Consider the following 27,824-nt stretch of genomic DNA (forward strand, 5'->3'; position numbering starts at 1 on the left):
GGACCTTAAATATCCGGGGCCTTCGCTCAAACCTTTCAGATCTTTCCATACAGGTTGCCACTGACAAACCAGACATTATCTGCCTAACAGAAACTTTCCTCTCTCAAGACGAGTCTGACTCCCAAGTATCTCTCCCTGGTTACTCCCTCTTACGGTATGATAGACCTGAGCCTCGTCCTGGTGGAGATGTTGCTCTCTTCATCAAAGACTCTATTCCTCACTCTCCATGCACTGCTCTCACTCCCCCACACCCCCAGGAATAGCTCTGGCTTCGGCTTCCCCTCCACTCCCACCTCATGTTTATATGTGTACTGTACCGTCCACCGAACAGTGATGACTCCATCTACACCTCACTATCCGAAAACATGGACCATCTTCTATCTTCTCATCCAAACTCTCTCTTCCTCTTATGTGGTGACTTCAATTGTCATCACGCCAGTTGGCTAGGTGTGGGTACCTTTCTCACCTGCCATGGCACCTCAGCAAAAGCTTTCTGCGACTCATTGGGACTGACTCAATCGGTCAACTTCCCGACCCGGATCTCAACCAATGGTACTCCATCTCTTCTGGATCTGATTTTGACAAATTTCCCTGACAATATCTGCTGCTCTTCCTTCGCTCCAATTGGTTCTTCTGACCATGTCCTTGTCAAAGTGGACATCTCTCTGGCTGCTATCAGAGAACCACCTCACCGCCGTCGAGTCTGGCATTTCACTCAAGCCGACTGGCAGGGTCTCCGAGCAGCCATCAAACTTACAGACTGGTCTCCTATCACTACTTTCTCAAACATCAACTCATCCTGGGAATTCTTTCGAAGAAACTTGCTCTCCCTCATGCACAGATTTAACCCCTCTCATGTTCAGTTGTCTTACCCTTCCTCCCGCCCTTGGTTTACTGAAGCATGTGGCGAGGCAGTTGTCCTGAAACAACTTGCCTTTGCCTCATGGAAAGCAAACCCAACTGAGGGCAATCTCAGTTCTTTCCACAAAGCTCGGAACAAGTGTGTATCTACCCTCAGGAGAGCCAGAAAACAACATCTTTCTCATCTCAAGTCTGAACTCTCAAACCTCTCTCCCTCCTCAAAATTCTGGTGGCGTTTAATCAAATCTGTTTCTGGTGTATGTTCCCCTTCCATCCCCTCCCTTACCTCAAATGGCCGCACTGCTGATTCCACACGTGATAAAGCTGAATGTCTAAACTCGGTGTTTGCAGCTAAATCTTGTGTCCTAAACCCATCACTATCTCTACCCACTTTACCCAGTCGCACCCAACTCTCCCTCGACTCTGTATCCTTTTCTCCTGACAAGGTGGAGAGCTTGCTTTCAAACCTCGAGTCAGATACTGCAACCGGTCCAGACGGCATCAGCCCACGTGTCCTCAAAGCCTGCTCTTCTGCTCTTGCTCACCCTCTCTCTGTTCTATTCACCCTCTCATTTGCCCAAGGTCATCTGCCATCTGCTTGGAAATCTGCTAACATCACTGCCCTGCATAAAACAGGTGCAAAAACAGATCCCTGTAACTACAGACCAATCAGCCTTCTCCCAATCATCAGCAAGGTGATGGAATCCATCATCACTTCAGACAAGAAATCCTTCCTCTTCTCCAATGGCTTGATTTCCAATCATCAATTTGGTTTCAGACCAGGTCACTCTACCCTGGATATGCTGCTTCTGCTCTCCCATCAATGGATGGAGGTCCTCAATGCCAGACAGGAAATCCGAGCTGTATCCCTGGACATATCACGTGCTTTTGACACAGTCTGGCACCCTGCCCTACTCACCAAACTCTCTTCCCATGGTATTCAAGGCCATCTCCACTCATGGCTCGCAGACTTCCTCTCCTGTCGCTGTCAACGTGTGGCCCTAAATGGAGTTCTTTCATCCCCTCTTCCTGTGCAGGCTGGAGTTCCTCAAGGTAGCGTTCTGGGCCCTGTTCTTTTTCTGCTTTTCATCAATGTTCGCTCGGACTCTCTGGAAAATCCTCTATTTCTCTTTGCCGACGACTCCACCCTCTGCCGTACCATCTGTCATCCCTCAGACCGGCAAGCAGCAGCTTCTGCGCTCACTGCAGATCTGGATAAAATCACAAACTGGTCCAACACGTGGAACATGTCTTTCAATCCAGACAAATCTCACACTCTCACTATGTCTCTTCGAAAGGACCGTTTACAACCCCCCCCCCCCATCCACTTTCTCAACAATCCTCTGGAAGAAGTCTTTTCTTTCAAGCTTCTAGGTCTCACTATCTGCCATGACCTTTCCTGGGAAAGTCACATTTCCAACCTCGCCTCAAAAGCCAGTCGCCAACTGGGAATCCTCCATCGTGCTAAGTCCTTCCTCGGCCCTCTTGAGCTCCTGACCACTTACAAAGCTTTTGTCCGTAGCCTGATGGAGTACTGCTCTCCCCTCTGGGCTGGTGCTCCTGCCTACCACCTTTCTCGGCTTCACGCTGTCGAAACCAGGGCATTTAAGATCATCGGCATCTCCCGCAATGAAGCTGAGTCTTTGGGCCTCTCACTCAATCACCGCAGGTTGGTCAGTGGTCTTTCTGTTTTCTACCGACTCCTCTCCAGCCTTGCCCCCCCTGCTCTCTCTGCGATTTGTCCCCACCACATTTCCACAGGGCGCTCAAGGTCCGCCAACAACCCCCTTCTGGTAAAACTACCAAAATCACGAATCACTGCTCATCTTCACTCTTTCATTCCTCTTTTTTCCCGCCTTTGGAATAAACTTCCTCACTCTATTCTTTCCCATTCTTCCCTCCAGGCTTTCAAAACAGCTGTTCACCACCACCTCTTATCTTCCCCCATCCAAATCCTCGATCTTTTCTACCCCCGATAATCCACCCAAGCCCACTTCCTTCATTTCTCCTGCTTTCCTTCCTGAAAGTCCCTGAAATGTCCATCTTCTCTTCGCCATGTTCCCCGTCCCATCCCCATCCCTCTCCCTTCCACAGTTCACCTAATGTGTCTGTTCCCCACTGTTTTGTCCCTTCCACTCCCGCCCCTCTTGTCTCATGCCTCCTTGCTGTGAGTTGTGTGTTAGATCTCATACGAGCCTCGACCAAGGTATACAAAAATTTAAAAAAAAGAGTGAAAAGTGTGTATTTGGGTTAATTATAACACCCCTTTTGTAGATAATTAATGGCATTATTTAATGATATCCTTCCTCAGGCGATCGACGGCCACCTCGCTCTCTGAGTCTTAAGGCGTTTCCTGGTTAACCTTGCTGGGGTCTGAAGCCGCCATGTTTTTTTGGCTTGCTCAATCATGCCTTGAATGGGAACAGGCCACACCGATTTCTTAATGATCGTTTTTTTTCACTTTCCTCACTCGTATAAAATGCTTGTTCATCAATGCTACAAATCGTTGTGTACATCACTTTTGTAAGTCATGTAGTTTTCAAATTCGGAGTTTGGAGTAATTTCAGACATTTTATGATGCGATTTTCCATGATCAACTCTCACGGACTAATTAAGTATATCAGGGGAAAAGAAAAGGTTCGGACAAGTGTGAGCCCATTAAGGAATAGCACCGGGAGAGTGGTTATTGAAGAAAGTGAGATGGCAGGCTTATTAAACAGGTATTTTGCTTCAACATTCACACAAGAACAGTTAGGATAATTGCCAATAGCTGAGGGCCCTGTCACACCTTGACGTTTTAGCCAGCATATGGCAACGTATGAAAATTGATCTAAAACGCTGTCATACACTGAACGATTGATGTTTTTTTTTCAGTTTTGGGCATATTCATAACGAGTTGGATGTACGCATAACGTATTAGTAATGTACACAGAACGTTTCGATAACTTATACCAACCAATGCTTAGCGTGTTGTTGGCATTCACAACCTATGCCCAATGATGGTCTAACTTGTGCATAGCACGTGGCAGCGTATCGCCGACAATCACGTGGCGTAGCCTATTAAAAGGATGCCGCTCGACAATTCAAATCGTAACTTCACTAGACATCGAAGTCTCAACATCACCGTCATGCCGAAGAAAAAAAAAATAACATGGAGTCTGGAACACTGACGGATTCCTCCTGTGATGCCCATTTTTATATACCAATTCCCCTATATGCTGACAATACGCCATTATACGGTAGCTGTAAGTTAGAAACACGTTCAGTAAGTTCTGTGGTCATCCGGAAGACGTCAATATGCGTTGGAGATACGTTACAAATAGGATCAAAGCACGTTACTCATAGGTTGGAAATAAGTTTCGGGTACGCTGTGGCGACCCCAAATGGGAGCGAGCCAAAGAAGAAGAAGAAGAAGAAGAAGAAGAAGAAGAAGAAGAAGAAGAAGAAGTATAAGGTGCTGGGAACAGATAAGAATAGTGAAAATAAAGATTAAAGGATGCTCAGGGCAATTTTGGAGTGTATCACACAGGAGAAGGATATGTGGGTGGTAATAGATATGGGAGGTAAGCAATCAGGACAATGCCAGGCAGATTTAGTTGAAGCAAATAGGGTTTTAGGTTGTGTCCAGAGCGAGATCAATGACAAATCAAAAGAGGGTGGTTTTAACATCGTGTAGGAATTTAGTGTGGCTTCATCTCAAATATTGTGTGTGGTTTTGGTCACTCCAACTTTGGAAGGATACAGCTGCCATTGAGAGGGTACAAAGCTTTACTGAAAATTAAGAAAAACGAATATGAACCAGCTATTTTCATTGATTCTGCAGTAAAGGTCTAAGTTCTCATGGTTTGCAAAAATCCTTCATGAGCACAGTAAATTTCGTACCTAATCCAAGCTGCTGTGTCCATTTTGGCTCACAGAGTCATCCTGAGATTGTTTTTCTGTTCATGTGATTTACAATACATTTCCTCAAGCTGGTTTAATGGGAAAACCTGTGATAAATTTGATTTTTCAGAATCTTTCTTTATTCACAAAAGACAGTTAACTTTATGAAAGGCCAGTTGTTGTCATCTAATTGCTTTCCCTTTGCCCTATATTTTGTCTGTTTCATTCATGAGCATCAATTTTTTTATGATGTTTGGCAAACATTCATGCCACTTCCTGTACAACTTGCTCAAGTAAGACAATTTAATTGCCCGCTATTTGAGCATTGAACGATTATTTTTATATGCTCTACAATAAAAAAGAAGGTCTGCATCTGGTCAATATTGTGACATCAATGTGGAAATATGCTAAAAAGAAATGCGCACTCCGTCACTTAATTTTATAAGAAAGTTTCCAATCGGAGTTGTTTCACCAAAATGACCAATCACTTTGCTCTTCCATAAGCAGAGATTTTATGATAAGGCATTTTTGACAAGAAGTAGCATTCTTGATTTTGGGATAATCATCTCGCTCTTCAACAAGCCGCAATTTTGACAAAAGCCGAGAAAAATATGCACAAAGTTCTTCCTTTTGCGTAGTTTTGCTGCATTTTTGAAAACAAATAGGTATTACATGAATTTAGAAAATGCAGTAAATTTCTGGTGATTTTTAAAAGCAGAGTTGTTGTATATTAAACAATGAAAACCATCTATTTGTTTTGCCTGTTGAAAATAGGCAGAAAACACTTCTTTTACTGAAGACAATATTGAGATTGTTCAAGAACCAAAAGCAGAAGAAAAATCACTTTCTTTGAATGAAAAATCATTAAATGATTATGTTGTTGAACTGTGGGAAGATATTTTCAGCTGCACCTTGGAGGGTATAAAAATTGGTCTTCAACCATGCTCAGGCAAAGAATCATTAGACAAAGTTTACTCACAATTTACAGATGTTTCCAGTTTGCTTGATGTACACAATACCTACCAGGCTGTATATGTTGTTGCATACGCCTTGATGGATATCCAATCGTGTACATACCAAAACAGTCGATTGCAAAATGGATCGTGTGCCGGATTATCTGATTTTCAACCATGGCAAGTAAGAACAATCTATTTGCTTTTTGTGTGTCTGTTTATATTTAAGTGAGCATATGAATGAAAAACTACAATCTGAAATTTGCACAAGAATAGAGTTTGAGATGGGTATCCAGAAAAAAATTATTTGGGTGTCGTAATTCTCAGCCATTCAAATATGAGTTTAATTGGTTTGGACTCTGTCTCAGCTATTGTTGTATTTGCGAAATGTGAAATGGAGCACGAATACAGGAGTTAAAATGTTTTTTGATGAAAATGGCGACCCACCTGGACCACATGAGCTTATAATATGGGAAAGAGATGAAAATGGAAAAATAATTTTCAAAAAAATTGGCCACTATGACTCTGATGCTTCACCTGACAAGAAACTCTTTTTCAATCCTGATGCCTTCAAATGGAATGGTGGAACTACAAAGGTAAATTTACTTTTTAATTCGGAAGCTAACCTATATATAGAGTATAACTTTAACCAAGCAAGTTGGGAGTGTGGCATGGAGGTGGTTTGTGGGGTTTGGACAGGAGGGGTTACCTTGGGTATATTGTGTCCATCCCAAAATTATCAGTGAATGATGAAAATATCACGCACAAAGAGCAGATGTTGCACAGCTCAGGTACAGCAGATAAATTATCACTCCTGCTCGAAGATCATGATAAAGTAATGTGGAAATTGACAATGTGATTGTGACATCCAATTTCACTGGGTCGTGCTCAGATTCCAGAAACTTCAAATCAAAATTCTTAATCGATGTATAATAATGTCTACAGCTGCTGACTTTTATCTTGATGAAATCAAAACAAACTCCCACTCATCCACCACACCCTTATTACAAATGGCATTATTACATACTTTGTGGATGCATGACCGTTCACTTTCTTTCTGGTTAATATCAACATTTCCGATTGATATGATGGAGCACTCCATATAGAGGTATGGTGCTGGAAAAAAATGACTACCCCATCAAATGTGTAAGAAAATTAAAGGCTGAAAAACTACGAAAGAGTGAAGTCATATGCCTCTCAAAGCCATACATTTTATTGTCGAGCATTTTCAAAACGAGAAAGACTGAATAATGCACCAGAATGCATCGTTAAAGTACCTAATTGGGAGATCACCAAACCATTGATTTGTACTTCTTCTTAATTTTTTTATTTCTTCAGTCAGACGAGCACAAAAATGGCTGAAGCGATTGCAATGATTATTACGCAAGAAAATGACGTTGTCCCTGAGGTATTGCATTCGTATCATTGCAAAAAACAAACAAAAACATGAAGCCAAAAAAACAACCACAATATGATACCACAAGTCGTTGCATGCCACTTACACTTCAGCAGAATCGGAAACTTTGCCGAAATTAAGACTGCCATGAAGTCTACAATAGATTGCAAATTAAGTACTGTGTGTAATTTACAAAGAAAAATGGCCAGGAATAAACAGAACTGTTAAGCCAATACATGTATCTGTTGAGGTAATCGACTTAAGCCTCCTCTATCGGGTTGGAGCAGATGATAACTTCACAGAATCAGACATCTGCTGAGACACCAGGGCAGATGGTGGATATAAGGAGTTTCCTTGCAAGGAACTTTGATGCAGGAGGAGGCCATTCAGCTGTTTAAGATTGCACTGTTATTACCAACCAATGGCTCTTTGTCCATCCTTTTAAGTGCTGAGCATTGAGCATAGAAGCAGAAAGAACCATTTCTAAAGTCTTTGGTATGACTCGGCTGGTGATTTATTTGACCGATCGACCTCTCAGACTATGAGCAGACCCTCTGACTAATGGTTATGCATTTTCTGTCGGGTTTAACACAAATCTTACTTTGTAACATACTATATATATATATATATATATATATATATATATATATATATATATATATATATATATATATATATATATATATATATATATATATACATATATATCCCTGTGTCGTAAGAGGTGACCAGGGTTGCATCAGGAAGGGCATCCGGTGTAAAACCTGTGCCAAATCAGAATGCGGATCATAATGGATGATCCGCTGTGCCGACCGCAAAAGGGAGCAGCTGAAAGAAGAAGATGATACATATATATATATATATATATATATATATATATATATATATATATATATATATATATATATATATATATATATATATATATATATATATATGCAGTGAGCCAATGTTCTACTTCAGGTAATAAATTAATTTTCTTAATACATTCATCACCATCGAGTATATTCACAAATATTATTTTAGAACTTCGTTCTTGGTCTAAATATCTTTGTTGAGCATAAATAAAATGATAAACTTCTCGCAATGCTCTTGTTTGACCACCTCCTGAGCCACATATCATTTTGAGATTATAGTAAATTGTTTTCCATTATTTAATTGATAACCATCAAAGTTTTCAGTCCATTCAAGGATATTTATTTTTTTCTTTACATGCTCTAACTTATTTGTAATTAAATGTATCCACTTATTTGTTTTATCTACTTTTACCCCGGTTATTTCTTCAATAAGATTTATTTGATATTTCTCGCATTCTTTATGTTTTCCATTTAAGTACCAAGGCTGATTACATCTCCACTCTTTAGTTTGGTTTTAGTCCGGGCACCCTGTGCTGATAAAGGTGGTAACCCGAAACAAATTCAAATAGTTTTCAAACCTCTTTTTAATGATTCCTAATGTACCTAGGACTATTCTATTAAAAATCTACCAAAATCTATTCAGTGGAACATTTTTTTTTGAGAAAACTTACCCCCACCATAAAATTCAAAAAATTGAATGCATCGAAAATGGAAAAGAACAAAAATGTGTTTCAGTCTTATAAACAATTGTTTAATATACGACAGGAGCATCAGATATTTGCACTGGAAGTTAAAAACATAATCTAAAGCTATAGAAATACTTGATATGGGTCAGAATGATTCCACATTCGTAAAATTGGCGGTGACCGGGCTCCGCGGGCGCTGGCCACAGTACGTACCGGTAACAACATTTCACATATTGAAGTGTCGCATTTATAAAATTTATGTTACTTTAAATAGTACATTATATAACATAGTATTACACATCAAGTACATCTGAAAACACCAGGGTTAAACAATCACAATTGAAGCTGAATCTGTTGTGAAACATCTGGAGGCCACGGCCATCTAAAACTCAAATTAACGTTCTGTTGGTTCTTCCTCCGAGTCTGTGTCAGCCGACAGTGAAATGTTTGCACACACCCCACGACATTCACCGCAGGCCATGGAACAATCCAATCCATTTTTTCGGCAGATACATCTCAAACTGTAGCACCCTGTTTCGCAATTACACCGTATCACTTTCAGTAACTTTTGTAGTGCTAGTGTATTGTCGGTCAAAATTGGGGCCAGTTTCCCTTCACTCACTTTCCAGCCCCATTGATCTGGAGGTACTTGGTCACCATGGCCGAACCACACTTGAACCTGTTGATACACTCTGAGGCTGTGATATTTAGCTGCAGCTGATGTTGGAGGCAGACTGTGTGGCTCAACTGCTGCAGTACTTCGTGTGCTTTTGGAATAAAATGTGCGAAGCCTCAGGTCATCCAGGCTTTCGTCGTCATCTCCATTATACAAGGAGACTAGACAAAGTTCTCCTGCCTTGGCGACATCCTCCGTGTTTCACGTGGAATCCAGAAACACCTCTGATTGTCTAGCAAAGACGTTGTCATTCTTTAGTTTCACTACTGCTTTGCTTTTACCGATCCCAAACACCTTTGACGTGGTGTCACATCCGAGTAGTGCACGAGCGAAAATGATATTGCTGCATACATTACCCCAAGTGGTCTTGTTGCTGCAATGATCCAGCACCGTGGAACCTTTGTATTCTTCTTCTTTGGGTTTGGCTGGAACCATATGTTGTTTTCGACATGTACAGCATGGTGAATTGGCAGGACCAGTATGTCTCTGTCGTCTGCTACCACAATGGTTTGTCTGCTCCGCACAAACAACAACCGTCTCCACCACTAACACTTCAGCATCGTCCCTGGCATGCTGAACATCAAAACCAGTTCCCTCCAGTCTGTTACCTAAACAGTTAATGAACCTTTGTTTGTTTTGTACATTTGACAGAAATTCGTCTTTCTTCGTCTGCAGGTTCATGGTCTCATCAAAGTGAACTGCTGCACCAATGCAACCTTTGCTTCGTTGTTTATAAACACAGTCCTTTGTGCTGGGTAAGTCGCTGTATCCATCAAACACAATAATGGCTTTGCCGTATTTGCGAGTAACATACTGGGTGTACATTTTCAGAATCTCGTCCCAGGAAGTGCCCATTGTCCATATAAGTTTGTGGAGAAGTGTGCCACCATCCAAAACATACTGGACCTGGTCAGAAGGTTTGGCGGCATCTTCAAGTGTTGTGGACCAGAGACTATCAGCCAAACTAGCTTTGTTTCCTGACCTCATCACATCTTTGGATTCAAATAATGCAGGTGGGTAAGAGCATAGCTCATATCTGAACACATCTGGCAATTCATCCAATCTAGTACCAGCAGTCACCAGACGTTGGAAGAGGAGTAGCGGATCGATAGTGACTTCTTCATCACTAATCATCACGGAGCTTTTGGTGTCCATTGTTACAGCTTGGTTTTTCTTTTTAAATGTGTATTCAACCACCTTCTTGCCTACCATTGATTGCAGTATTTGCTGACCCACATGTTTGGCATTGTCACAATTCACAGTGGGGTGTGCTGTTACTCCTGTTGCAATGTTTCGCAGAGACTTTGGCCCATCTGTACTGAATGGATTACGCTGTACCAGATATTGCAAGAGCTCTTGAATGTCACTGTGGTCTTTGGTCATTCTCACATGGCTGGTCTCCTTGTGTTGTTCACTGGTGCTGAAAGTTACTCCCATAAAATTTTGCATGGCACTATTGATCTCTGCACTGGATGGAGTGGAGAGAATTCATATGAGTCGTTGGGTTTCGGTCAATCCTCGTCCTCTTGTCAGACCACTAGTTTTCAAACTACGCATGAGACACTGTTCTATTGCAAGATCAGTTGAAATGCCAGCCCAAAGCCTATCTGAGCGTCGTACAACATGACATCCATCCATGAAGTATTTGTGGACATCAGGAAGGTCTTCCTCAAGCCTGGACATTTTCTACAAATACTCATGCACACTTTTGACATAAAGATTATGCCGTGATGCCACAAGGTAAGGTAACATGTCATAGAGACACTGGAGGTGAAGTTCCCAATTGCCAAGCCTTTCTGCCTTGATGAATCTGCGGAGGAGGTCTATCATGTCCATATACTGTAGCCAAAGTGTCGCCGTCCAGTTGTCTACTAGCATATTTTTCTCGGTGACCACTTTCTCTCCGAGATTACTCAATATTAATGTGGCAACTTTGTTCGATCCACCTTATTAGAAGATTGTTTAATTGATTTGAAATATTTTAGAAGATATTGAGGTATTCGTATATTAATCACCTGTAACTTATGGGGTTGGTTTGTCAACACTCCTATCATCATTGTCATCATCAGGGAGGAAAGTTTCTTCTGGTTCGGCACTTTCAGATGATGACGGAAGAGGGACGTTCAATGCAGTTGATATCACCAGTGTATTCAGTGCAGAATCAACAAGCAAATGACCTCGAACTGCACGGCTGACTGCCTTTCCTGAGAACATATGTACCACTGTGTTGTCAGCATACACTACTTCCAACAGCTCCTGAAGGCCTGATCCACTCATCAGGTGGCCAATGGATCCCAGGAAGCTCATTTTTGTATGGAAGCCTCCCAAACGAATGACAGTTGGTTGCAATTCAGGAAGATTCTCTACCATTATGTGTGCCTTCCACCATAACGGTTGATCAAATGTCACCACTGGGTATGCTTGGTACTGACTTGCATGGGAAGATATGAATTTTAATGTAGAACTAGAACAGGCACTCGTAGAGCGCATACCTTCGCCGCAGCCACTAGTTACCTTTGTATTAAGTTGTCTACAACGCATGTCAATACAAATATGCATTTCGTGACCCCCATGACCTTTGACCCACAACCACTACCTAGGGTGACAATAGTACTATACCTTGTGTCATTTCAAAAGATGGGGAATTGAACACTGAACAATTTGGAGTTAATTTGATGTAAATCGGAAACATATTAACCGTTTTCATCATGAAAAAACGATGTTGACCTTTTTGTGACCTTGACCTTTGATCCGATCACAAATCTAATGGATTTGTCCTTTCATGATGCCAAACAAATCCAAAACAATTAAAGCCTCTCTGCGTTTTGTTGTTTTTTTTTGCGTTAAGTTGTCCACAACACTTTCCGATATAAATGTGAATTTGTGTGACCCCCTTGACCTTTGACCCCCAACCGCTGCCTTGGGTGACAAAAGTACTACACCATTTGTCATATTACAGGATGGGGAATTTAATTTTGAACATTTTGGAGTTAATTTGCTGTAAATCAAAACAAAATTGACAATTTAATCGCGAAAAAACGATTTTGACCTTTTTGTGACCTTGACCTTAACCTTTGATCCGATCGCTCCCAAAATCTAATCGATTTGTTCTCTCGTGATGCCAAACACATCCACAAAATTTCATGACAATCTGCGAAGTGGTTTTTGTGTAATGTTGTCCACAACGCTTCCCAATCAAAAACTCCATTTTGGTGACCCCCTTGACCTTTGACTTCCACAGACTAACTAGGGTTGCAAACACTATACCATACGCTAAATCAGTGGATCGGGATTTGAATACTGAACATTTTGGACTTGATTTGATGTAAATCGGAACAAAATTGACACTTTAATCGCAAAAAAACGATTTTGACCTTTTGTGACCTTGACCTTGACCTTTGATGCGATCGCTCCAAAAAGCTTCGCCTGGCGTCCCTGAGTAACTGCACATCATCTCTGAAAATTTCATGCAGATCGGTCCAGCAGTTTTTGCGCAATGTTGTCCGCACACATATTTACCAATAAATAAATACACAGGGGTCAATACAACACCTTCGTCAAACGAACTTTGCGAAGGAAATAAATGCAGGTGAGATCGTTTGGATCCGAATCAATCATGGGGAGAAACATGACCGACGACACACCAGGATATTCTCCTTTGTGGATGAGCTGCATGAACCCAGACCACTGGGGTCTTGGGACTTTCAGCAGCAGCGATGACTTCCAAAGTAGATCTACATCTGCACATGGTTCTTTCGCATTTGGGGTTGTTATTGGGTGGTAGAGGAAAGACTGAAGGCTATCTCTTTCTGAGAAGAAGTGCTGAACATTTATCCGTCCAACAGAAGCAATATCACCAGATGTGACTTTCACTCTTGGAATGGTTCTTGATGATTTTGTCCCGGGTGTCACCATAGCAACAATTCCCATCCCGTGGAACGTACCCTTGCCGTCAATACTTCTCACATTGTGGTCAACATTGTCAGCAGAATATTGCATAAAATTGTTTGCACTGAAGTTTTGAATCTCTGTGCCATGTACAACTGAATAACTTCTTTCGTACTTCTTCACTTCACTGTAAGAGCAGGAAAACCCATGGTGATATAAAGAATCCACCAAAAATTTTGACTGGAAGTGGTGGTGCATTTGAACACCCAAACCAATTTGTAATGGTGCCAGAAGGATACGAGGCCGCGTAGCCTGCATGATCGCTTGTCCTATTGAAGCAATTTTGGTGCTTCAATCTTTTCCACAGAATATTGTGAGAAGGGAAAGAATACTGATTCTGGCTCACTTTTCCCCATGTAAATGAATGGGGGATTTTCAGCGATTCCCTTTTTTTTTCCCTAAAAATAAACCCCCTTTTTATCCCAAGGTATATTTATTTGTCTCCCCTTTTAACCTGGAGGTTGAACCTCATTGAATTGAACACCTGGGGGTTGAACAGCTCACTCATTGAACCTATAAAGATTTGTTCATTCTCAAATTCCTTCAATAGTTTAATTTTCTTTGCACAATAATCCCCATCTAAAATATTGACAAACAAAACATTTGAATCTTTATATTTTTGAAGATACCCCTTTTGTGTCATTACAAAATGATAAACTTCTCTTAATGCTCTCATCTGGCCACCTCCTGAGCCACATATCATTTTGAGATTATAGTAAATTGTTTTTTCATTGTTCAATTGATAACCATCAAAGTTTTCAGTCCATTCAAGGATATTCATTTTTTTCTTTCCATCCTCTAACTTACTAGTTTTTAAATTGATTCGCTAATTTGTTTTATTTACCTTTGTTTTACTTATTTTTTCATAAGACTTATTTGATATTTTTCACATTCATTATGTTTTCCATTTATATACCAAGACTGAGATTTTCTCCACTCTTTAGTTTGATTAATACTTGGTTTAACCATTTATATATTGTGAAAAAATGCGGCGGTAGCCCTTAAAAAACCCTAACCCATCTTCCCATCGTTAAAACATAATCTATTTTATACACTCTATCATACAATATCCATATGGAACACAATCTATTCCATTATCTAAAATAAATCTCTTATCATCAAAGGCTCCTAATGCCTTTTTATTTACTTCTTCACTATATATGTTATGTTTATAACTTCTTATTGTATTCATTTTCCTATATTCTTCTTTCTTATTCATCAAACAATTATAATAATTTCTAAAAGTTATTGATTTCTTTATTACATATTTCTTTATTCCCTTTAACCTCTTATCAATCTGTTCACCATACTTATAAGCATATGCCTTTGCTCTCAATCCAATAAACTCACTCATTACTTTTCCACCCAACTCATCCTTAAACTTACCAATAACATTTTCATTCTTTTTGGAAAATAACTCACTCTTCTTGCTGAAATTACTTGTATCATATACTCCAATATTTTTCTTCATATCTTCATAAACATCATCAGTTTTTATATCTAGGATAAAACTATCAGTGTCCATATACAACAATGAAACATTTTCACCATACTCTTTCTTTAAGTCATTATACAAATAATCATACATCAATATCTTTGATAAATCAAGAACTGCTGTTCCAATATAAATTGGTTTATCCATTACAATACTTTCCTTTTTCATATGGATTGCAGAAAAGTTCTCTGAAAAAACCTCTTCTCTCTCAAAACTTGGTTTATTTATCAATCTCGAAGCTTCTTTCCAAGATGTTGCGAATCTAATGTTTTGCCTGTTTCTAACATTTTCCATAGTCTTTCCAAATACAGCATTATTCATTAATTTATAAAAGTCCCCTTCAAATTTTACTTTTGTATTTGCTCTCATATCTGTATTGAATTGAATATACTTTTTCACCCAAGGACTTTGTTTAAATTTTAAAACTCTATGAATTTTAGCTACTCTCAATCCTTCTCTCAAAAACTGTTTTAAGTTTCTCTGATGTAAAACATATCCCTCTTTATCATAGAATGTTGTTAATAACTTTTCTGTTGATTTGCCTTTAATATTAAAACTTTTATGATAATCACTGAACCATTCTTTCTTTGGGGTTTCTTTCTCACATGCAAAAGGAAGGTCTTTATGCTTATTATGAAGAACACTCGGGTACCTCAAATCAACTTCAAAATAATAACCTTCTTCTTCGTCATTCAATTCCTCTTGAGAAGAAATAACAATATTCATCAAAGCCTTTTCATAATCCTTTTCTTCCACCCACTCTAATTTACCATAAGGTAGAGATTGAGACATTGCCCATCCATACAAATTATTAGCATCAAAATACATCAAATAATTACTATCTTTTTCACTATCATAATTTGGGAGATATTTATTATTTGCTTTCGCATATCTTTTTGAACATACTTGTGATATTCCACCTCTCTTGGACTTCTCAATCATCAAAAGCATATCAACATCACTGATTAAATCTATATCTTGTTTTGTCATTTTCAACATTGCACTCCAAGCTAAACCAGGAGCTGTGAAATAGTGGGCAGGGTCTAATCCATAACAATTTTTATTATGACAGAGTGTTCTAAAAGCCTCAAACACATCAGCTAACAATAAAACATCTGTTTTTAGATATAAATCATGATATTCTCCAAGGTTCTTTATCTTAAATATTTTCCATATTTCTTGTGCGTGTTTATATTCCTTATCACTTGTCTCTTCTTCATAAAGGTTATTATAGAAACTTTCTTTTGAAGGAAGTTGTGTTTCTTTAAATCTCATAAATGAATCCATATAATCATAAGGATAAATTCCCTTACTTGTAAGAATTTTCTCTTTACTTTGAATTTCATTCCTTGTTTGAATTTCCTCTCTCGTAAGAATTCCTTCCTTAATCAGAATTTCATCTTTAATCTGAATTTCCTCTTTAGTTCGAATTTTCTTTATAATTAGAATTTCATCTTCAGTTAGAATTTCTTCATTAATTAGAGTTTCCTCTTTACTTTGAATTCTCTCTTTAATCTGAATTTCCTCTTTAGTGAGAATTTCCTCTTTTGGAAAGAATGAATTAAGATTTGGAAAAGAGTCCGTGGAGCTTAGATTTGATGCGAGGTAGGCTAGTGGTGTTCCCATAAACTTGTAAGAATCTAGAAACCTAATACGAGTTAAAGGTTTTGTGAATATCATTTTTGAAAATGAAATATACTTTTGACTTGTGTTTGTTATGGCAGAAATATTCCCTGGTGTTTTTGAAAGTTCATTTATAAATAGATGTGTATCATAGTTGGCGCTGTTGTGAAGAAAGACTGGAATAAAAGAAGGTAATTTATAATTAAGATTACAACAGGAATGAGCGGGACCTCTATATTTACCAGTAAGATGACAATGGTCTCTAACTTTAGACTCCTTAATTTCCCCCTCACAAATATGACAGATATTGTTCATTCTAAATTCTAATTTTTCTTCTTTGGTTAATTTCATCGGTTCATTTGTTTCTTTCATTAATTTAGTGAGTCTTATACAATCCTTTTCTAATCGTTTTACAAACTCTTGTGAAGCATTTTTTCCACGATAATGTTCAAGTTTGTTATACTTTTCTCCAACAGATGATTTGATATAATAACAGAAACCACAAGGAATATGTTTTTGATATTTATTTGTATATGGTTCTTTTGGATTAGGAGAAGCAGTATTTATCTTTTTAAGGATACATTCAAAATCAGCGTATATCACAAATGGGTGCATGATAGATTTATTATAATCTTCAAAATAAATCTTTTCACCAGGTTTAGGCATTGTAATTACAGCTGATTTATGATTACTACAATATTTTGAATGTTGTTCTAATCGTTCTTTTGTATGAAATGAATTAAGACATCGCTTACAAGGATATATTTTGTTTGCTGTTCTGAATACCTGAGAAGAGATTAATCTTGATAAATTATTGATGTATGTGTAATGTGAATTCTTTCCAACACTAAAATATAAAAGGTCAATGTGTGTTTCTTCATTTTTATAGTTGTTTGAAATTTTTAATATTTGAACTTTGTTTGTATCCGTTAATCCATATACATTAATAGAAAGATTATTCTTTTTCTCAAATTTAGGAATATCTGTTAGTGGCATTGGGAATTTAAAATCTTTAATGTCCAAGGTATTCTCATATTTCATATATTGTTTTACTCTTTCTGAATTACATTTTGGTGGATGAAAGTGAGCAAGAACAGACCAGAGAAAACATTTATTATCATTGTTCTTAATATTAACAACTGCCTTCTTTAGTTTTATTTCTTTTGGTAATTCAATATAAGAAGAAGCTTTAAGAGGGTTTGATTTTAGAATGTGTATATCCAAAAAGATGATTTTTTTAATATTGAATCCACTTCCTACCACTGTATTATCAACATCCTTCTCTTGTCTTGATAGTTCTTCATAAACCCCACTATTCAAAAAAATCTTGAAATGATGTTATAAAATGAAGACCTGTTCTCATATAAGGAGTATGTTCTTCATCTTGTCTTTTCATATTCATTTTCACTCCCATATAAAACTTTAAAGTTTTCATTTCTTTTAATGTCTTTTTAATAAATTTTTCAACATCGGGTTTCACTATTTCAATTGATTCAGCTATTGATGATGGACCGGGTTCTCCAAATTGAAAAACCTTATTTTTATATGCCCTTTAAATGCCCCATCAGTGTTTTCAATGTAATCGTCTCCCTTTACTTTAAACTCATTTTTCTTGTGTTTTTGTGATTGAAGATGTTTATTATAACTACTCTTCAAAACATCCTTTGAACAGATATCACAATGTTTTCTTTCCAACTCAAGAGGAGATATTTGATGAAATAGATTAAATGTGTGTTTGTTGGTTTGGAGGTGTTTTCTATAATGTTTATATTCGTGATTACAAACATCGCAGTACGTTGTATTCACCATTTTTATAGAATAAAACTTTGCTTAAACTAAAATTTTCTTGATGAAAATTTCGTTTAATTTATAGGTGAATCTGTGCTTAAAAACATTTTATCCTCCAACTTTTTCACTTAATAAATACAATGTTTCAAGACACAAAAGACAAGTTTCAATCAATCTCTTCATCTGTTAAAGATACTGAGAAATATGTCAAGGATGTAAAATTGAACAAAGATAAATATAACAACTATTGGATAAAAACTATTATGGTAAATAATATGAGTTCTTCAATTTCCTTCAGTGGAAGGGCTTTTAGTATACCTGGTAGAACATCAATTAAAGTATCTCTAACAAAAGTTTCTCCTCTCCTTCTAGTAATATATTCAAAACTAGAAAAAGCAATGAAACAAGAAAAAGTATCAAAGAACAAAAACCTTATGGATGAAGCTTTAGAAAGAAAAGATAAGACCATCTGTAATATGCAAGGAGAAATTTGTATTTTTTTCAACAACCCTAAAGATGTAAATCCTGATGAAATAAAGGATGTTAATATATCAGGTGAAATGACATTTCGTTCAATAGTAGTTAACGATAATTTTAAAATTACCTTTAATATAAAAAATGTTGTCGTTGAATCTGATAATGAAAAAAGTATATCGATATCGATGGTAATATACAACTGAAAGTATAGATGAATTTCAGTTTAAGTAAAGTTTTACTTTATAAATATGCTAGACTTTCCTGATTCTCCATATGACAAATTTGAGAATTGTCCTGCGTGTGAAAGACGGGATTAAACACAGAGTCAAAAGCCTATAAACAATGTATATTCTGTGATTATCTTCTAATTAATGATAATAAAAAATATAAAAAGGAAAATAATTCTTTTAGATTTACACCAAAAATGAATTACTTTACAAGATTGATTAGAGAAATGAATGTAAAGTATGAGGGTGATAACACACCTTTCCTTACAAGGGAAGAAACTGAACGTATAAGAGAAATGTTCAAAGGATTGTTGTTGTATATTATTCATGGATGTAATTTTCAGGGAAATATCAACACAAGATATTGTATAAATAAAATAATGGATTATCTTGAAATTAAACCTGAACTTAGGATAAAATATAGAGTTTCTAAAAAAGCCAATAATAAATTAAATAACCTGTTTTTCAAATATATAAATGAATGATTTTTTACCTATTTGGGAAAATAAGATAAAATTTAACAACCATAAAAATCTCCCAAATTCATTAAGATGTCTCATAGTTGGTTCAAGTGGATGTGGAAAAACCTGCTTACTTTTAAAAATGCTCCTCACTCCCAACTTTTTAGATTATGATAATTTAATAATTTTCACAAAGTCGAGTTTTCAACCAGAGTATCAACTACTCTCACAAGGTTTTAATGCTGGTCTTCAAAAAGAAGATATAATCGGTTTATTTAAACGTCAAAAAAACCTAAATGATTATAACATTGAAGATATAATTCAACTATTTTGTGATACACAGAGATGTAAAAAGAAATCAAAGCCTATAACTTGTATTCTTAGTGATAATACGGATGATATACCGTCTCCCCAAGATTTGGATAAATCAAAAAAGAACCTCGTTATCTTTGATGATTGTGTTAATGAGAGAAACCAAACGGTAATGGACAGCTACTACACAAGAGGGAGACATTCTTCTTGTAATTGTATTTATCTTAGTCAATCGTACTTTCAACTTCCTCGTCGTTCCATCAGAAACAATGCTAATACTTTTATTTTATTCAAGTTAAATTCAATAGATATCAATAATTTTTGGAGAGATAATTGTTCTACATTATGTAGTAAAAAGAAATTTGAGGATTACATGAAGCACACGACTGAAAAATATAAATATATTGTTGTGAAACAAGATGAGATATTAAGGGATATATTTTTTGTTTTATAAACAATTACATATATAAATGACAACTATTATTATAAATCTTGTGGGTAAATCTGCTTCTGGAAAAAACTTTCATAAATCAAGGTTCTTGTGTAGTACAAATGAGAATATTGTAAATTTACTTAAAAAACACCCCGTGATACGCATTGTATCAACAACAACTAGAGCAATAAGACCTGGAGAAGTAAAAGGTGAAGATTATCACTATATTTCAGTGGAGGAACATATGCGATTGAGGAATGAAGGACAAATATTTGAGGAGGTTTCTCTTGGTACAACAAAATATTCACATTGTAAGAGTGAGTTAAGGAAACTAAAATCTGGTGGTGTTGGGATATTAGAAACTAATCCAGAAGGAACGAGACAAATTATTAAATATCTGAGAGGAGTGAAGATTTTATCATTCGGTTTTGATGTTGATGAAGAAACTCAACGCAAATGTATGAAAAGCAGAGATGCAAGTATTAGTGAAGAAGAAATTACAACTCGCATTAATGTTAATAAAGAATTTGATGAAATATTTAAAGAAAAGGATTTATTTGAACACATCTACTTGAATGATGAAGAAAATTAAAATTTCCCTGTTAATCTTTACAATTCATTGAATGATATTTTACAATAAATAAATGGATACAAAAGAAAGAGCAAGAAGATTTAAGGAACATCAAGAGTTGGTTTCAAAAGTTGTAAAACAACAGGAAGACATAAAGAAGAAACGCAGACAGAAACTAACGGGCGAAGAAGCATTTGAAAGAAAACAAGATAAATTTTTTAAACCACTTTTAAAAACTTCCCAAGAAAAAATGAAAGATGTTTCCACAGTTCCCACAGTAGAATATACTCCCAGAAAGCTTCAAATGTTAAAAGATTTCAGTCAAATGACGGAGGAAGAATTAGAGCATTTAGGAGAATTAGAATATGATGATGAAGGTTTATTTCAACAACTGGAAGAGATTAATCAACCCCTGATTATATTGTGAATGCTATTCAAAACAATGAATATTCAGCGGATTCAAAAACCAAAGCAGGACTCATTCCAACAGAACAACCAGCAATATTTCATCTTGTTCAAGAAAAGGTATTGATATTTAATGATGAATTAAGGTTCTTAAGTTCTGCTCAACCCCCTGTTAAACTAACTCCGAGATTAATGTTTCTTCTCACAAAAGATGGAAGACAAGGTTCAACTGTGAGGGATGAATCAAAGTATATTGATAAACCATTGGATATGGAAAATAATGATGATAGAGTATATATTGATTTGCTGAACACTCTAAATTATAAGGTTATTCTTTCTGGTAAAAGTAGGAAGAATGAGAAGGAGAAACACATTATTCAGGCTTTAAGTATCCTTGGTTCAGGTATTAGTTTTCTTCCAAATGACCCATCGCAATTAGTTAATAGACTGTTATTGTTGTTAGGCAGTAAGAAGGCTGGAAATAACAATTGTTTTAATGAAGCATCAGCCATTTTAGACCAGTTGATGAATAAGAAAATAATTAATAAATCTCAATATAAAGACATTTTATCTCATATTAAATAAGATGAGAAGCACAATCCTGAGTTTTAATTTCACAACAAGCGACCACACATCTTCATTCCCATACCCACTACAACTTGACACAACAAAAGAATATGAGGCATCTTTATTGTCCATGGAAACTTATAATACCTTATTTAATATAACCGAGAAAAATGACAAGTTTAGTTATAATCCGGGAAGTGGATACAAAACGATAACAGTCTCACCCGGAGCATACGAGATTTCTCAAATATCTTCCGAAATTGCTCGTCTTATGAAAGAACAGGGTGATGAACCAAAAAATATTGTTATAAACATTCAAAAACATACTTCAAAATCAACGATTAAAGTTAAAAATAACTACAAGGTTGATTTCACAATTGATAATTCATTTAGAGAGTTATTAGGTTTCTCCTCAAAAAAGATTGAAACTAATGGGGCGTTTTACAGTGATAATGTCATTCAAATATCCTCAGGAATAAATTCGGTGTTAATTCACTGTGATTTGATTGATGGTGCTTATAATGATGGAAAAAAAACAAATACAATATTTTCATTCAGCGCATACTCAACCCCAATTGGTTATAAATTCAATATGGAACCTAAAAATTTGGTTTATCTACCTGTGTCAGGAAAAACCATACACACAGTAAATTTTAGGATAACCGACCAAGATAATCGTGTGATTTCTTTTAATGGAGAAGTTATATCCATCAGAATTCACCTACGTGAAGTTTTTCAATAAATAAATACGATGGTTATTGTGAGGAAACACGAGTTGGGAAAATATAAAATAATTACAGGGGATGGGATGTTCCTTTCCCCGTACTACAAGGGTGAAGGTATGTATCTTGGTAGAGGATACTATAAACCTAAGAGACAAAGGGGTGTCGGACATCAATTTAGAGGAGATGGGATAATTGATACTCTCATGGGTATTGGTTCAACTATTCTTAAACATAAAGACCTAATTGGTTCAACTGCTTGTGCTGTGGGAAATGTAGCAGGTGCTGTAAAGAGTATAAAAGATGCTCAGAAGGAATCTCATAAATTACAAGCAATAAAAGAAATTAAGAAAGGTAAAACTCAGTTGTCCCCCCAAGAACGACAGAAAATAATTCAAATACTTGTATCAGGGTTTCAAAAGTTTTAACATCTTTTTTCCTAAATAAATACAAGTATGGAAGCAATTGATAGTATCTATGATTTGGATGATACGATTATTATCTCAAACTCCACTAAAAAAGAAGATTACTTCAAGGTAAATGCAATAACTGGAACAGACTGGAATACAAATGGTACAAAAAGTTTTGAAATAAATAATCAACAAACCTATTTGAATCTCTCCGAAAGTTTCTTGTTGTGTAAATTTAAATTCACTAAGGCTGGGAATAACACAAACGCTACACTTGTAAATGATTTCTTCTGGAAAATGTTTGATAGTGTGCGATTGTATATTGGAACACAAGAAGTTGAAGCGGTTGATTATGTCTCTGCTGTATCTGAAATGATGAAATTTACACTCTATACATTCAGTGATAGAATGGGAAAGGGGTCTGTCGAAGGTTTTATTCCTGATATGTCAACGGGAACAAACACAGACCCTGGATATATTCAAAGGAAAGGAATGTATAATGATGATACAAAAGCAGAAAATAGTTTTACTGTGGCAGTTCCTCTTAAAGGTATATTTGGATTTTGTGATTATGATAAAGTTCTGTATGGTCTTAAAATTAGATTTCAACTACAAAGGAATGATAATGAAAATAGATTGCTTTTTGGTGTTGGTAGTGCTTTTGGTGAACAGAATAAATTTGTAATTGAGGAGATGAGTTGGTATATCAGTGAATATACTCCTAATCTTAAAACAGAAGAGATGTTGAATCGAAGACTTAACTCAAAGAAACCACTCAGTGTATCATACCTCAAAAGAAGATGTCAACACGTTAAACTCAATCAAACTACTTACACGTGGAATTTGGGTGTTCTGGAAGGAAAGCCACGATATCTGTGGATGATTTTTAAAAAGCCAGATGGTGATACTGCGACTGATAAGAATAATGCATTGAGTGATAATGCTAAGGTGAAACAACTTCGCGTTTCTCTAGATGGAACATTTTATCCATGAGATAGATTGGAAATTAATTGGGAAAAAAATGATTTTGCTGAAGCACACAAGTCTTACCAAAAGGTGTGTGAAAGTAATGGAAATATAGAACCTATTTTGGATATGACAGCATTTAAAAGTTTGTATACAATCTATGCGTTTGACCTGAGCGCTCAAAAGGAAACTATAAAGTCTAATCGAGTGGATACTTCCCTATACATTGAAAGAGGAGAGAGTGAAGAAGTTGATACATATTGTTTGCTTTTGGAAGAAACAGAATTGCAGATTAATACAGATAATGGTGTGATGATTAGTCTCACATAATTTTTTGTTAAATAAATGAGTGGCAAAGTACCAACTGGGGTATATGTTAATCAAATCAATCTTCATAAACTATCATCTTGTGTTCAAAATCAAAAGCCTTGTACGATTAACGTTAATAGAATTCAGAGAAAAGGAGCAGTAAGAATTGATGTTTTGCTCACAAGAGAACAGGTTAAAATCTTGAATGACACTGGCTCACTTAAAATTAAAATGACAAAACCAATGTTGAAAAAATATTCAATAAGAGAGACGAGTGGAGGATTTCTCCCATTTCTAATTCCTTTATTTGCTGGTTTAAGTGCGGTTGGAGCATTGACGGGTGGTATTTCAACAGCGGTGAAAACTGCCAACGAAAGGAAGGCTCAACTCCAGGCTCAAAAAGAATTGGAAAGACATAACAAAGAGTTGGAGAAACAAATTAGTGGAAGTGGTGTAATTGTAGATTTTGCTGAAAAACTTGAAGGTCTGCCTGATAAAGCGAGATTGTTAGTTGGAGATATGCTTTCTTCTATAGCACAAGCAGGTGTAAAATTAACGAAAAGAGGTAATGGATTATATCTTTCTAATAAATAAATGAGCATTGATGAGTGGTTGAAAGAATTTGGAAAGAATACAACATCAAATTTACAACTTGCCAAATATTGTAAGAAATTAAAAATTCATAATGTGGTTATTTGTATGAGAGATGAATTAACAAATGTGCTGAAACATACAAAGAATATTATTATGAACTTAGAAGATAATGATGGGAACGGTTCTCATTGGGTTTGTATTTTTAATAGTCAAGACAAATATTATTTTGATAGTTTTGGTCATCCACCACCTGTTGAAGTCATAAAATTCTTACAGAATGGTGTTTATCAAACATTTCAAGTCCAAGAATTAAATTCCAAGTGTTGTGGTCAATTATGTCTATATGTGTTATTTCAACTCAACAAAAATAAAAATTTTTATGATATTATTTTTAATCTAATATAAATGACTTATGTTGGTAAAGATGGTTCTATCTTTGGTGTATCTCAAGAACTGGATATTGATTTATCAAATTATTATACAAAGGCACAGGCTGAACGACATAAATATAATATAAACAAAAATATTAACATGAAAAATGCTTATAAATTAAAAAATTATCCAAGCCCGACTGACGCGAATGACTTGGTGAGATTAAGCGATTTATCACAATATATATACTTAAATAAAACGGCTGTGTATTCCAAAGATACAGAAGTGTTGATATTATCTCCAGGTCATACAGAATTCACAGTTCGAATTAAAATAAATTTTTATAAAGAAGGGCGTATCGTTTGTATGAGAATAGAACAATGGGGGTATGATATGAATGATTTAGGGTATAATTGGTCATTTAAAATTAACCTCGAAGACCTGGAACAATTAAATCAGTCTCGTAAGGAAGAATATTATGCACTTGGTATCGAGAATGAGTTTTGTGGAGCCACGATTAGTAAACAACAAATAAAAGAATTTAATAAGGGTAAATATAATAATGGTTTTGCCCTTGTTTATCTCATGAAAACAGAAAAAACAGGATTATATATAATAAGTAAGGAAATACAAAATGATTTAGCTATGGGAAGATGGGGAGGTGTTTCGTGCCATAATATTATTCTAACATATATTTCTAATACATAAATGACAGCAAGAAGGCTTCAAGAAAATTATCATTTCTGTGTCCAAGCATACCTTCAAGAAAAGGGTATTCGTTATTTTAATAAATACGTTCTACAACATAAGAATGAGGTATTTTCAATAAAAGATTGGCATTATGCTGATGTTGATAAACCGACAACTTTAGATTTAATTAGAATGTTAAATAATGAAAAAATTATAAGGTTAAGAAAAGGTAAGGCTCTTTTAGAAATTCAAAAGAAATTTTATTGGTTTCCTGTTGTAAAAAAAATTATTTTGGATACAGGAATAATAAGAAATCCTGATGAATATATGTATAATATTCTATGGGGTGTAAACGATTCAAGGATAGTAAGGGATGAGGAAGGAGTTGAAGAAGAGAGGGAAGAGGAGGAAAAGGAGAAGGAGGAAAAGGAGAAGAGAGAGAGGGAGGAAAGAGAGAGAATAAATAAATATTATAGCATGGAAACCAGTGAGATTCAAAAAAGAATAGAGGTATTACATAAAATAACTCAACCCACCGAGGAGGAATACAAAGAATTAACAAGTCTATTTGCAATACTTTCAACAAAACTATTGGCATCGTCAAGCTATTCATTTTAATTCAAGTTTTTTCTTAAATAAATGGAGGAGAGAGTGAAGGCATTTCTTAGGATTCTTTATGTTTTAAAAATTAAGATTCAAATGTGCATGTTGGAAACTAAAAAGGTTTTTGCACTCTGCAGGAATTTTTCTCATAAATAAATGAGTTATTGTCTCAAATGTAAAAAGAAAACTAATACTAAAAATATTTCATATATTAAAAGTAAAAATAACAGGGTTATGCAAAAAGGTATATGTTTGGTGTGTGGTTCAAAAAAAAATCAATTTATCTCCAAACACAAACTCGGAGGAGATATACAAAAGTTTTTATCAGGAAGTAAATTTACAACTACTGGAATACCAGGGGAATTACATCTTCCAGGGTATTCTTTCTGTGGTCCAGGCACAAACTTGGATAAAGGATTAGATGAGGCAGACAATCCTAAATCCTGGAGTAAACCAATCAATAGAGTTGATGAAGTGTGCATGAGACACGATATTGATTATGGGAATACCACAACGTTGGAAGAAAAGCATGAAGCCAATAGAGAAATGTTGTATAATTTGTCTCTGATACAAAATCCAACCTTGAGAGAAAAAGTTGATAGGTTCATCGTGAAGAAGATGATTAGTGCTAAATTGAAACTTGGACTTGGAAATTCAAAAATCTTATAGGCTCTAATGATGCCATTAAGACTGAAGAGCAATTAGCTGATGAATTACATAAACCAATATTCACAAAGTTTCAGAGAAGGAAAGTTTATTCCAAGGAAGTTGATTATATCTGGTCTGCTGATTTGATTGAACTCAATAATGATAAGGGGTTCAAGTATGCTTTAACCATTATTGATTTGAGGAGTAGATATGCGTGGGTTGTCCCTTTAAAAAAACAAAACAGGTAATACTCTTATGTTAGCTTTTCAACAGATATTTAATAAAAGTAAGAGAAAACCTAAAAAATTGTGGACTGATGAGGGTAGAGAGTTTTATAACAAGACATTTATGAATTTTCTAAAAAATAACAGTATTACATTAAACAGTACCTTTAATGAAGGGAAGGCAGTTGTTGTTGAACGTTTTAATCGTACCTTAAAAGAGAGACTATATAAAAAATTCACCCAACTCGGTTCACAACAATGATCATCTTTTATTCAGGATATTGTGGATAAGTATAATGACACGATTCACACGTCAACAAATATAAAACCATCAGAAACATTTACAAAATTAAAATATGAAAAAGAGATTAATGTCAGAAAACCTAATTTCAAAGTTGGTGATATCGTAAGAATATATAGGTGGAAATCTCATTTTTGAAAAGGGTTTTACTGAACGATGGACGAAAGAACTTTTTAAAATTGTTGATGTAATAGATACGGTTCCTTGGACTTATAAAATATATGATTTGGAAGGGGAAGAGATTTTAGGTTAATTTTATTCACAGGAATTACAAAAGACAAAACTAAGCAGATAATACACCTTTGTTGACACTAGAGGGACAAGTCCGAGGTGTATTACAGTATATAATGTGTGTCAAGGGGGACGT

At 35.8% G+C, this 27,824-nt stretch overlaps 1 protein-coding gene across 2 annotated transcripts in view; it reads left to right on the top strand.

Annotated features, from left to right (window-relative positions):
- LOC147035272 (vomeronasal type-2 receptor 1-like) overlaps positions 1 to 27,824 on the top strand; it is a 296,355-nt gene that overhangs the window by 40,130 nt on the left and 228,401 nt on the right. For both annotated transcript variants that reach the window (XM_085896323.1, XM_085896332.1), the window contains exons 5-6: positions 5,518 to 5,880; positions 6,065 to 6,292. In XM_085896323.1, the coding sequence (XP_085752449.1) occupies positions 5,518 to 5,880; positions 6,065 to 6,292 (591 nt within the window). The remainder of the gene's footprint in view (positions 1 to 5,517; positions 5,881 to 6,064; positions 6,293 to 27,824) is intronic.

The sequence above is a fragment of the Eptatretus burgeri genome, chromosome 1 (assembly GCF_056783735.1).
Source record: "Eptatretus burgeri isolate ZD-2024b chromosome 1, Ebu_testis_v1, whole genome shotgun sequence".
Classification (NCBI taxonomy): domain Eukaryota; kingdom Metazoa; phylum Chordata; class Myxini; order Myxiniformes; family Myxinidae; genus Eptatretus; species Eptatretus burgeri.